The sequence below is a fragment of the Molothrus aeneus genome, chromosome 15, assembly GCF_037042795.1.
Source record: "Molothrus aeneus isolate 106 chromosome 15, BPBGC_Maene_1.0, whole genome shotgun sequence".
NCBI lineage: Eukaryota > Metazoa > Chordata > Aves > Passeriformes > Icteridae > Molothrus > Molothrus aeneus.
This window is the reverse complement of record NC_089660.1, coordinates 15,900,635-15,912,743: the sequence shown is the minus strand read 5'-3', so window position 1 is coordinate 15,912,743 and position 12,109 is coordinate 15,900,635. Positions and strand designations below refer to the sequence as shown.

Genomic DNA, 12,109 nt, shown 5'->3' with positions numbered 1-12,109 from the left:
CTAGTTCACGGACAGGTTGATCTGCGCTCCCGGGCGCTGCATCGGCTCGCACTGTGGGGGGAACAGGGGTTACGGGACTGGCACCGCGCCCACCCCGGGCACCCCCGCGCCAGCGGTTCGGCCCCGGGGCGGCTGTGGCCGAGCGAGTCTCCCAGGACAGCACCGACCTCCTCGGCGGTGCCCCCCTGCTCCGGCCGCTCCCGCGGGTGTGTCCCCGCCGCCCCCGGCCCGGGCAGGGGCCCGTCCAGCCAGCTCAGGTCGTGCGGGGAGAAGATGCGCTCCAGCCCCTTGCGGATCCCCACCAGCGCCAGCAGCTGCGGCCGGGCCAGGCTCGGGTCAGCACCGCTGGGGCCGGGGGACAGCCAGCGTCCTTCTGTCACGTCCCTCTGTCACACACCCCCGGAGATGCCACGGTGCTGGCCTGTCACCCCTCCCGGCCCTAGGGGACCATACTTGCCCAACAGTGTCACTCAGCCCCTGGTGACAGCCCCAAGCCCCAGAGCAGGGAGTGAAGGCTGGTGGCAAAGCCACCCGCTCAGGTCCCCTCCCAAAGGACCGTGCCGGGCCCAGTGATGCCCAGGGTGGGCAGCAGCCAGCCCAGGCCAAAGCAGTGCTGCCGATTCCAGCGGTGTCATACCATCACTGGGAAAATGATAGCGGCCACGGTGGACTTGAGGAGCCAGAGCAGGGCCAGGCAGAGCAGCTGGATGCTGGTGAAGAGGTGCACCCGCCGCAGGGGCACGTGGCGCAGGTAGGCGAGGTCTGGCTGGTGCTTGGCTGGCATCAGGAGCAGCCGCACACGGTCCGTGAGCTGCAGGGAGGGGATGGCAGGTGGGTCACACCTGTGCAGCTCCTGGGTAGCTCTCACCCTCTCCCTGTTGAGATTTGGGCTGGCAGGATGGGGTTTCACCACCATTTCTGCACTGCGGCCCTCCTGCCCTCTGTGCTGACCCCCAGCTGATGCCTGGGCCAGCGAGTTTGTCCGTAAGACCTGGGGCCACTGTCACCCCAGGCCAGGGGAGCACTTTCCAGGCAGACCTCAAGAAAGGACAGAAAGGACTCTAGCTGCCCTTACAGGGTTAATTGAGAGATGACACCCCTTGATCCCCCTCACTTCACAGGAAACTGCTGCAGCCTCCTCCAGAGCACAGCTCTGGGTTTCCCAAGCAGAGGGAGGGTGGGAGTTTCCCAGCCTGTCATCTAGAGCAGGGTAATTGCAAGGAAACTGTACTATTTAGAGGAAAAAGTGGTGTAGATAATTCTGGAATAGGGATTTTTTTTTCCCCCTCCGTTGGTTTCTCGGGAGAAGAAGAGAACTGGCACATGAGCAGCAACACCAGAACCAAAGGATTGTCCTGTCCCAGCTCTGCCTGCAGCTCCCAGGTGAGGAAGTCCCTGTGGCTTTGAGAGCAAGTCTGTGTTATCCACTGGTCCCACTTCTCCCAAACCACCTGATCCAGCAGTGCACAAGTCTCTCCTGCTCCTCAGCATCCCAGAGCCCTCCTTGTCCCTTTCCTTTGCCCTGGAAAGGTCCCTCCTCTCCCTCCTTGTCCTGGGCCTGGTGGGAGACAGCTCTGCTCCAGGCTGTAAACCACAGAGAGCTGAAATCCAGGCTCTGCTGTGCAGTTGCTGAGCAAAGCCTCTCCTCCCCCCCATCTCCCCCTCCCAGTGCAGCCCTCCCTCACCTGGATGCTGTTCAGGGCCGTCACCCCCATGTGCAGGAACACCCCGTACAGCACCGGCATCGGGATATGCTGCAAGGCAGTGGGGTGGGGCATCAGCAGGGCAGTGCCTGGGGGTCTGTGCCTGCTCAGTGCCCTCTCATGTAAAAGCCTCTGTGTGTGTCCACAGGCTGTGCCTCCTTTATCCCAGCAGCCCAGCCTGGCCTTATTGGCATCAGCAGTTGATGTTCACATGAACCACGTCCTGCATGGTCCCTTTGGATGGCATTTCATTCCCCAGGGGTGTCACTGCACCTCAGCTTGGTGCCATCTGCAAATGTGCTCCATCTTGTTGTCTATGTCTTTGATGGAGATATTTAACAGTATTTGTCCAGTAGGAACACTTGGAAGACACCACTTGTTACTCATTTCCATTTGGACACTGGGTTACTGACTGTGAATCTCTGGACATGACCATCCAGCCAATTCCTGATCCATCTAACAGATCTTCCATCAAATCCAGCTGGGAGGTGAGGGTGCTGGGAGGACCCTCTATCAAAGGCTGTATGAGACCAGCCTCAGAGGTGAGCAGAGAGGTGGAGGAAAAGAGACCTCCTGTCTGCCCACAGGTAATGCAGGGCCACTGGAGGGGTTTTTCCCAGCATGGCAGTGGCAGCAGGTGAAAGCCAGCAGCAGCCAGGTCATCCACGTGGCAGTGTGGAGATGTAGTGGTGGGGTGTGTTTGGGGAGCACAAGGACCCAGATACACATGGGGAGGACGGGCAGGTGACATGGGGCCACAGTGCCTTGTGTGCCAGCCCTCCTGTGGCACTGGACACAAACCCTTGGTCCATAGCCACACAGGGGTCAGCTCCCTGCCTGCCACACAGGCTTCCTGTGCTGCTTCAAGGGCTCAGGGTGAGGAACCTCCAGCCTTGCAGGGTACAGCCACCCCCTGTCTAGGAAAAGAGGCCACCCCAGCCAGGCCTCCTACCTTGAGCACAGGGGCCATGAAGACAGAGACTCCCATCAGGATGAAAACAGCCAGGCCTGTCAGCCTCTGCTCCCTGTGGGTGGCAGCACAGGTGTCACAGGTGCCCAGGGTCCCTTGGGAGCCCACCCCCCTACCTGCCCTTCTGGCCCCAGGGTCTCTGCTCTGGGCAGTTTTGATGGCCACAGGGATAGGGATCAGCTCAGGCTGGTTGTTCACCTGATGCCCAGGAACTCGGGGTGCTCTCCAGGGGCTGAGGTTGCACTCTCCTTCCTCAGGCTGTCCATGTGTGCCAGGGAGATGACAGTGGCTGAGACATACCAGGGGAGGCCGGTGACAGAGGTGACAACCATCAGGAGGGAGACGCAGAGGAGGTCCAGGTGGAAGCCTGCTCCTTTCTGCAGCGGAAAAGGCAGCAGGGCTGGGGACATCTTCCCACTTTGCTGGCCACTTTGGGGTTTTGCTCTCCCCTGGTTGCTTCCATGGAGCCCAGCCAGGACATGGATCCTCCCCCATTGGCTGGTGCTGCCTTTTCCCTGTCTCCCTGCTCACCTGCAGCTTGTACTCCCTGCGGTTAAGAATGACAGCTGTGATCTGCTGGTCCATGAAAATGAGGATGGTGACAAGGACAGCAGGCACTGCAGACAGCAGGCACACCCACCATGGGTTGGCTCCAAAGGGGAAAACGATCCAGCCCCGTGCTGGGTTTGTGGGCTGTGGAGAGCAGAAGGGTCATGGCAGCTGCCCCCCACATGTGGGGTGTGCAGTGCAGTCAGGTGATGGGATCAGCCCCAGGTGCCCAGGCTGGAGCCCTACAGGCACCCAGGGATGCCCCATCTCAGAGGTGGAAGAGCATCCTCACTCATCCTGGGGATGCTGCTGACCCACCAGCCCCCCAGAAGGACAACCTGGCTGTGACAGAGCAGGGTGTTGTTCTTGGACACCACAAGGCAGGAGCTGGGCATGTGCCTGTGCAGCAGGTGGGAGAGGTGGCATTGGGCTGTGATGATGGTGAGCCCAAGGAGGTGGTGGTGGTGGTGAGTGCTCTGGGGCACTGCCAGCCTTTCTCCACACCCAGGGTGAGTAGCCCAAACCTGGAGCTGGAGCTTGTGGCTCTTGCTCCAGTGTGATCTGTACAGTGCAGGTCTGAGCCAGGTTATTTATAGTGCAGGATCAGCTGTGTTCAACCCTTTCTCATTTGCTGGGGTGCAGCCTGCACCCCTGTAGGGCTGGAGCCAGTGATGAGGAGGACAGTGACAGCACAGTGGGGTGGCTACCGTGGTGGGCACAGACCCACACCCTGACAGTGCTGTGCCCACCCTGCTGGCACCTTCAGCTCGCTGGGGACAAGGAGCTTGGGGGTCTCCAGGCCCAGGAGAGCATCGACAGCGCAGGAGGCGAGGATGGCCAGGATGACAGCGAAGTCGCTCACCAGCTTCCGCACCTGCAGATGGACAGGGCTTGGCCCAGGCTGGCAGGGGTGGGGGCTGCACCCAGAGCCATCCCCACACCAGTGGGACAGGTGGCCATGGCTGAAAGATGCTCACCCCCACAGGGAAGTAGCGGCTGCTCCTGAAGCGCTTGAGCGCGGTGCAGGAGAGGAAGGTGCCCCCGAAGAGCAGGAAGGAGACGAGGGTGACATCGGGCACATACTGGCAGCTGGTCCCCAGGAGATGCCCACCTTGATCCAGGCACTGGCTCCTGCTCAGCCCTGCTGGGGTGGCAGGAGGCTGCAGGGACAAGGTGGGTGGTGAGGAGGGGTCACACATGGACACCTTGGGCTCAGCCCAGGGCCTCTCCTGCCTGCCTGGGAGCAGGGGCTGTACCTGCCAGGTCAGGGGTGAGGGCAGTGACGTGTCATTCCCTGCAGAGCTGTGACCTGCAAAGTGACAGGGGACAGATTGGTACAGGTTTCATCAGGATGACTGGGGTGATGCTGCCATCAGGTTGGGTCCTCAAGCTCTTCCTGAGGGTTCAGGGTACTGGATGGGGTCCCATGGGACCTCTGAGGCCCTGGGACCGGTTGATGCCCAGGGAGCACCAAGAGGGGGATGTCCCTGTGAAGGGCATGGCTAAAGCACTGGGCACTCAGAGGCACCATTGATCCCAAGCCGGCCAGCCCTGATGTTTTTGGCACATGGTGTAGGTCCCATTTCCAGGGTCAGTGTGGGTCATGTCATTTCCAGGGTCATGACTTCAAGCCCCAGCCAACAGCCCCTGATTTACAGACTGGGCTAGAAATGGCAGAGTGAACCCATCCAGGCACCCCTTTCCAGCCTCTGACATCCCCCATCCTGGAGGCACAGGAGATGGGCCAAGGCTGCCCTAGCTCCCTGTACTGCCCTGGCTCCTGGGCAGTTCTGTGAGGCAGGAATAGATGGACAGACTATGGAGGGAAGTGGAGGACATTGCAATGTGGTCAGGCAGGCAAGGATGAGATTAAACAGCCTCCTCCTCCTGTGCCTTCCCCCATCCAGCCAGGAAACAGGTTCCAGTGGCATCCTGGGGCAGCAGCTTCCTGCTCCCCACCCACCCAGCCCACGGCCGCTTGGGCTCACCAGGGCTGGACAAGTTGCAGGTGCAGCTGTAGGAGGTGATGTTGTCCAGCCGGTAGTGCCAGTTGATGGGGAAGGCATCTGCCAGGCTCAGCATCTTCTTCAGGGAGTCGTAGATGAATATCAGGCTGATGAGGGCGCAGAAGCCTTCCTCAGTGAAGCGGGTGAAGTGCCCCACCAGGTGACTGGCTTCGGTGGCCACCAGCACCACACCAAAAAAGGCCACCCAGAGCCCAATCCAGAGGCGGAACTCCAGGTAGTCCAGGCTGTGATCCCTGGGGGAAAGGGTGGCTCAAAGCCTTGCCAATGACCCCTGCCCGGAGTGATGGTGGCCCATGCTCCAGCTGGGGGATGCTGGGCTGAGGATCCATCCCTGGCACTGAACTCACTGGCTGAAGGAGAAGAGGAGGCGCTCAAAGACAAGCACGGGGCCGGTGCTGCTCAGGATGGTCAGGGGTTGGCCCGAAAAGAGGCAGAAGATGAAACCAGCAAAGGCTGTGCCCAGGAAGCTCTCCAGCACCCCCTGAAATGCAGGGAAGGGGTGCCAGGTGCCAGGCACATGGCAGGGAGGAGGCTTGGGGGCCTGCACCCCCAGCAGCACAGAAGAATACAGGGTCAGTGCTGGGGACCACAGGGGAAGGAGGAGGAATTCAGACAATGCTCAGGATGTCCTGGGGATGCTGGTAGGAGGTGGCCACCCCAGGGCTCTCTGGGCTTAGCAGGGTTGGTACAGGCACCCCAGGCCACACTGACCTGCATGTTGGCAGTTGCATCCCCCAGCATGCCCCCGAAGGTGATGGCGTTGGTGACTGTGGCCAGGTAGATGTAGAGCACTGCTGAGAGGCACTGGGGGTGCAGGGCATCAGAGAAGTCACTGCCATACCATGGTGCCTTCCTCCGGATGTCTCGCAGCAGCCCCCCAAAAAGCCTGGGGTGGGGAGGGAGGTCTCAGAGCAGACCCCACAGAGATCTGCCCAGCAAGGGATTGTCCCTTCCCCTGGGTACAGGAATCAGAGAGCTGCACAGCAAGGGATTGTCCCTTCCCCTGGGTACAGGAACCCAGAGGGGCTTGGACATGGTGGCCCCATGAGAAACCAGTGACCTGGAAATCCAGCACCTGCTGCCCCTCCCAGTGCCCTTGCAGACACTGACCTGCCTGTCCTCTCCAGCTCCTCCCCAGAGCGTGGGTGCCCTGGGCTGGCTCTGTCCCCAGCTGCTGTCGTGTCCCCATTTCCATGTGGCTGCTGCTCCAGTGGGTCCACAGCAGTCCTGTGGCAGAGCAGAGCCTGAGACAACAGGCTGCAGGTTGGGACCCTCAGGACCCAGCTGCATTTAGGGGACACTAGGACAGGAAAGGGAGAATGGAGAGAGGACAGGGGTGCAAACAGGGCCTGATAATGGAGAGGAGAAAGATCAGGAAGAGGAGGAGATATGGAAAATTATGATCTTCTAAAGGTTTCTTCCAACTCAACCACGATTTCCTCTGGCAAGCTCTGGAGCCAGCCCTTGCAGGACTGGTTTTAGTGGAGGAGCTGGGCAGAGCTGAGAATGTCCTGCTCAGAGGTTGAATTTCACATGTAAGAACTGCATCCCAGTGTTCCCATCACCTCCCCTGGGAGGGGATTTGCCATCCACTGCCAGGTGGGACAGCAGGACTAACAGCAGGGGGACCAAAGCAGGGACATGTGGAAGGGCTTGGCTGGGAGGACCCCCTGGTTCCTGGGCAGCTTCATCCCCATGGAGATGGAGGTTCCAGTGTCACAGACAGAGGGGCTGGCAGGGGTTGGGGGGCCCTTCCTCCAGCCCACCTCCTGCGTGAAGCTGGCAGATGGCTTGGTGGAGGGATTCGGGCACCAGGGTCCCACTTCCCAGGAGGAAGCACAACCAGCTCATCCAGGAATGCCTCCATCCCTGCCATGAGGTCCTCTCGGTGCTCAGCCTGCCGGGCAACTCTTTGGAAGAGCTGTGGGGAGATGCTGTGCTTTAGCCACCATGTCCCTGCATTCACCCACTTGGAACCTTCCTCCAGCCTGCTGCCATCACCAGGAAACAAACTCTCCCACTTCAGGGCAACAACAGGGGCCCTACATCCTGCAAACCCACCCAAGCTTTTGGTTTTTTATCCTGGGCAAGGGAGGCCACCAGCTTGCCCCATTCTCTGTACTCCACTGCAGCCTGCAGAGGAGTCCTGGTGTCCCCATTCCAGGCCCATCCCACCCCTGGGTGCTGTGCCAGGCTCACCTCATCTGTCAGCAGGGTGGCCATGGCCCTGCCAACCTCGTGGTAGGCTTTCACTCTGGGGGGGCCCAGCAGGATGAAGAGGAACCTGTGGCAAGAGAGCACATCTCCAGAGCAGCCCTCTGCCCTCCAGGGGATGCCTCTCTGAGGGGGGGTGCTGGGCAGGCCTGGGGGGGCTTCTGCCACCCTAAAAGTGGGGTTGGGGGCAGAAGACAAGACACATGTCTGAAGTGTCTGCTGCCACTGCATGGCAACCTCACAGAGAGCATGGGACACCAGGAGCCCGGCTGGATCACAAGGGTCTGCAGAAATCCAGACTGGGAGGTGTGGGGGAACAGGTCTTTGGGACAGAGGAGGAGAAATCCTCAGCTGGAGGTGTCTGTGGCATCATTTTCCTGGGAATGTTGCTCGCAGGCAGGATGCTGGTGTGTTAGGGAAGGAGAGTTTGCCAGCAGCACAGGCAGCAGGTTTGACAGGACTCTGGGGACATGGGAGAAGACTGGAAAGAGAGCTCAGAGCCCTTGATAAAATATGGTAAAAATCCCACAACTGAGAGGATGGTGCAAAATCTCCAGAGGGACAATCCACACAAATCCTCCACACCTTTCCAAAGCTGTCAGGAATGGTTACAGTTCTGAAAGCCTGAGATTGTAAAGCAGTTCCAGTGACTGTACCCTGAGCAAACCCCCAGAGAGGGGGCAGGGAAACTCCTCTGGCTGTGCAAGTGGGACTTGAGAGAACCCCCAGATGCTGGAGGCCCCTCGACCTGGCTCCAAAGGGATGGGAGGTGACAGTTGCCACATGGGGTTGCTGCACCAAGGCAGTGGGAAAACCGTAAGACCCTAGAAATGGATCTGGATGAGAGACAACCCTGAGGCAGTGGCTGCACCTGTGGGACAGCCTGGCATGGCCAGCAAAGGGGATGGCACCCTGGGCAAAGGGATGGGTATGGGCAAGGTCTCCCTGCCCTCCGGTTTGGGGGAGGAAAATAGGAGGAAAATACAGGGCAAGGGGTTATCGTGAAAGCCTCGAAACCCTGGGGCATTCCCGGGGACTTGCCCCCAACTCCCGCGGAGCAGAGAGCAGAGGCGCGTGGTTGTCTGTCCTGCTCCTCCCAGCTCCTGGGGACGGGTGCTCTGGGCAGAGTGACCAGGAGGTGGCAATGTCCCTCCTGATCCCCGCCCGCTTCCTCCGCGCACTTCCTAAGGAAGTCCCCAGCTGAAGGCGCACTGCCCGTGGTAGGCTTCACGGCCCGTTTCCCCTCATGGCTTTGGAGGATGCATTCCTCAGCCACGGGGAAACCATGGGGACCTTGTGCCCTGCTCCTCTCCGCCCACCGCCTGTCAGCACTCAGGAGAACTGGAGGACAGGAGTCTCCTAAAAACCTGCATCCCGGTCCCGGCAGTAGGTGGAGAGCATCCAGAGCCAGCTGAGGACAGGGAATGCAGAGCCCAGTGGGAATGACCCAGGGGATGTCCCTTCCAGGCTGCCCAACAGATGCTGCACGCTCAACCCATTTTGGAGGGCTCCTAAGGAGCTGGGAGAAGCAGGAGGGGAAGGAGTGAGACAGGATTCTGGGACTGCACGTGGCACTGGCTGCAATTCCCTTTGCTTTGGACAAAGCCTTGTCTGGTGTGGGGGGAAATGGGGAGACAGGGATGGGGGAGGGAGCAGGGCCATCGGCCATGCTCTGTTACCTGCTTGGAAGAGAAACCTCAGCCAGTGAGCCAAGGGACACCCCATGCCTGAGGCGAATGAAGACAGTGAAGGGCTTTTCCAGGAATTCAACTTCCCCAACAGCAACGTGGGCTGCTTCAGCCCCTTGTGGGACCTTCTTCTTGAATCTGTTTCTCAGCTGAAAGGAAAGGGATGCAGCAGCTGGGTACTCAGGATGCCGTGACTGGGCATTCAGGATGCAGTAGCTGCTCCCAGCCCAGCTCCATGCTGCTGTACCTGCTCCTTAAGAGGTGTTTTGGAGACCTGGGTTCTGGGCTCAGGCCTGCCTTTGGATTTCCCTGCAAAGAAAGAGAGAAAGCAGCAAAATCCATGTGCAGGTGAATGGCCAGCATGGGTACTGCCCTGGGCTGGAGGCAGTGGGAGGATGCCTGGTGGGACAGCTGGGTTTCCTACCTCGGCAGGGAGAGAGACCAAGCTCAGCAAGGAGCTGCAGCAGGGATTTTGTAGGCTGGTGCTGTGGCTGGAGGAGCAGGAGGGCTGCCAGGCGCTCCCTCAGTGCAGGCTGCAGCTCTGCTTCCTCAGGCTGCTCAGAAAGTGCTTTGTCTGCATCAGGGACAGGGACAGCTCTGAGTGCCCTTGGTTCACTGCCCACTGGGGAGTTGCCCAGGGGAAAACCCCCTTAGCTGGAGTAGCAGAGAGCCCCCCCAGTACCCAGCTGTCACTCATCAGTGCTGTCCCATAGGCACCTCCTGGTGGCCTGTCCCTCTCTGGTGACCAGCCCATCCCAGGAGGTGACCCTTGCATTACTCATGTACCAATTATTTCCTTGAAACTGGTGGCATCCAGATCCAGGAGCATTGTCCCCTTCTGCAGGCATGTCCTCAGCTGGAACAGGCTGTGCAGAGGCAAAGCTGGGACATGGGGTGCACTCCAGCGCTCCCCACCATCCTCCACCTTCTCCTCAAACTTGATCCACCTGCCCAGGGAGATGTGGGGGGTCAGTGGCAGGGCAGGCCCTGTGCCAGCAGTGGGAGCTAAAGCTTGGGTCTATCTTTGAGCTTAGCATGGGGCTGGCTAAGGGAAGGGTTTGGGTGGCTCAGAGGGGCCTGCATTGGTTCATGGTGTAGGGGCAGCCAGGCAGACAAAGTGGTCATGTCCCCATTCCTGCAGACCCACACCTCTCCAAGGTATGATCAGGGGAATTCCATCCACAATGAGGTAGCAGGATGGATCATGTTTGAAGGGACCTTAAAGCTCACCTTATTCCAAGCCCTCCACCATGGGCAGGGACACCTTCCACTATCCCAGTTTGCTCCAAACCCCTTCCAGCCTGGCCTTGGACACTGCCAGGGATGGGGCAGCCACAGCTTCTCTGGGCAATCTGTGCCACACCACCCTGACAGGGAAGAATTTTTTCCCAATATCCTATCTAACACTTATCTCTGGCAGTGGGAAGCCATTCCTGCTTGTGCTGTCACTCCAGTCCCTTGTCCAAAATCCCTCTCCAGCTCTCTTGCAGCCCCTTTAGGCACTGGAAGAGGCTCTAAGGTCTCCCCTGAGCTTTGTCTTCTCCAGGCTAAACAACACCCCACCTCTCTCATCCTGTCTCCATAGCAGAGCTGTTCCAGCCTTCAAATCATTTCCATGGTTTCTTTTGGATGTGCTTCAACAGGAGCTGGATGTGGTGCCCCAAGGGGGTGTCCCCAGAGCAGAGCACAGGGGGAGCACCCCCTGCTCACCCTGCTGCCCGTGGTGCAGCCCAGGACACACTCACCTTTCTGGGCTGCCAGTGCACGGTGCTGGCTCATGTCCCATCTGTCACCCACCAGCACCCCCAGGCATTTTCTGCAGGGCTGCTCCCAGCCCATCATTCCCCCAGCTGTGCTGGGGCTGGGGGTGGCCCTGCCATTAACAGCGCTTGCTGGAGTCAGAACAGAAGTGTCTTGAGCTGTTTTCACGCTCGGGCCGTGCCAAATATTTTAACGCGGGGCTCAGACAGAGCTTCCCTTTGTCCCCGTGGGTGGGCGCTGCCCAGGCAGAGCATGCCCGGCGCTGCGGGCTCCTGCCGGGGGCAGCGTGCGGGGCTGGCTGCCGGGGAGAGCCGCAGCCCGGCGGCTTTGGTCCCACAGACACTCGGACCCCGCCTGAAGACCCATTGCTGTCCCCAGACTGCCGTGGCCCTGTGCCACTGCCGGGGGCGGAGGGGGTGCCAGGGGGCACGGGGACATCCCAGCCCCGGCGCAGGCGCTGGAGCCTTGGAGAGGCAACAGAGAGGAGGAGGAGGAAGGGCGCTGAGCCTGGCCCGCCTGGCATCCTGCCCTCTGCCGTGAAATTAAGTCAGCCCAGCTGGGCACTGGCGGGGTAGAGCCCTGCCTCGGGGCTGAGGCTGGGGAGCAGCCAGCCTCGGGACATGCCCTGGGCGCCCAAAGCGTGGCCCAGCAGCCTGGCTCTCGCAGGTGTGCCTACCTGGCCATCTCCCTCCACTCCAGCCCCGCCGGGGTGCTGAGGAGCTGGTTGAGCTGGATGAAGAGCAGCGGGCAGGTGACGTCCCCCCTTTCCTCCCATTGCAGGGCGGCACCAGCTCGCCGGGCCGCTGTGGCCGTGCTGGAGGGGAAGATGCTGCAGCCGAAAGCCTGGGAGGGAGCTCCGGGGTTGCTGCACTCCAGTCTGGGCTGTGAGCAGCTGTCTGCTGCCCGGAGAGCCGGGCCACCCGCCCCGGGCTTGTGGGCTCGCATGGCCACCGGCACCGGCAGCCACAGGCGTGAGCTCCCCTCCAGCACTCACAGGATCCCACTCATCCCACACCTTATAACAGCTGAGAGCTGGCTTAAACTGGCCACAAACCAATACACAGGAGCCAAGCCCAAAACAAGCATCCCAAAACAGCAGGGCCAGCCCCACAGGTCCCAGTATGGTTGTGTCCTGCCGTGTCCAGCTGCCCACCTGGGCCAGGGACCCAGGGACCCACCTGCCTCCTGCAGGTGGCT

At 60.4% G+C, this 12,109-nt stretch overlaps 1 protein-coding gene across 1 annotated transcript; it reads right to left on the bottom strand.

Moving 5' to 3' along the window:
- SLC4A9 (solute carrier family 4 member 9) lies at nucleotides 1-11,857 on the bottom strand. Its single transcript, XM_066559920.1, has 21 exons — nucleotides 11,589-11,857; nucleotides 9,938-10,098; nucleotides 9,576-9,725; nucleotides 9,399-9,460; nucleotides 9,143-9,300; nucleotides 7,449-7,533; nucleotides 7,016-7,170; nucleotides 6,360-6,476; nucleotides 5,961-6,135; nucleotides 5,597-5,730; nucleotides 5,211-5,482; nucleotides 4,479-4,531; nucleotides 4,200-4,382; nucleotides 3,983-4,096; nucleotides 3,205-3,366; nucleotides 2,872-3,050; nucleotides 2,656-2,728; nucleotides 1,686-1,754; nucleotides 638-811; nucleotides 168-314; nucleotides 1-51 (listed from the first exon to the last, which is right to left on the bottom strand). Exons 1-21 carry the CDS (start codon nucleotides 11,855-11,857, stop codon nucleotides 1-3), a joined length of 2,943 nt encoding a protein of 980 aa, XP_066416017.1.
- Between the last annotated feature and the right edge of the window lie 252 nt (nucleotides 11,858-12,109).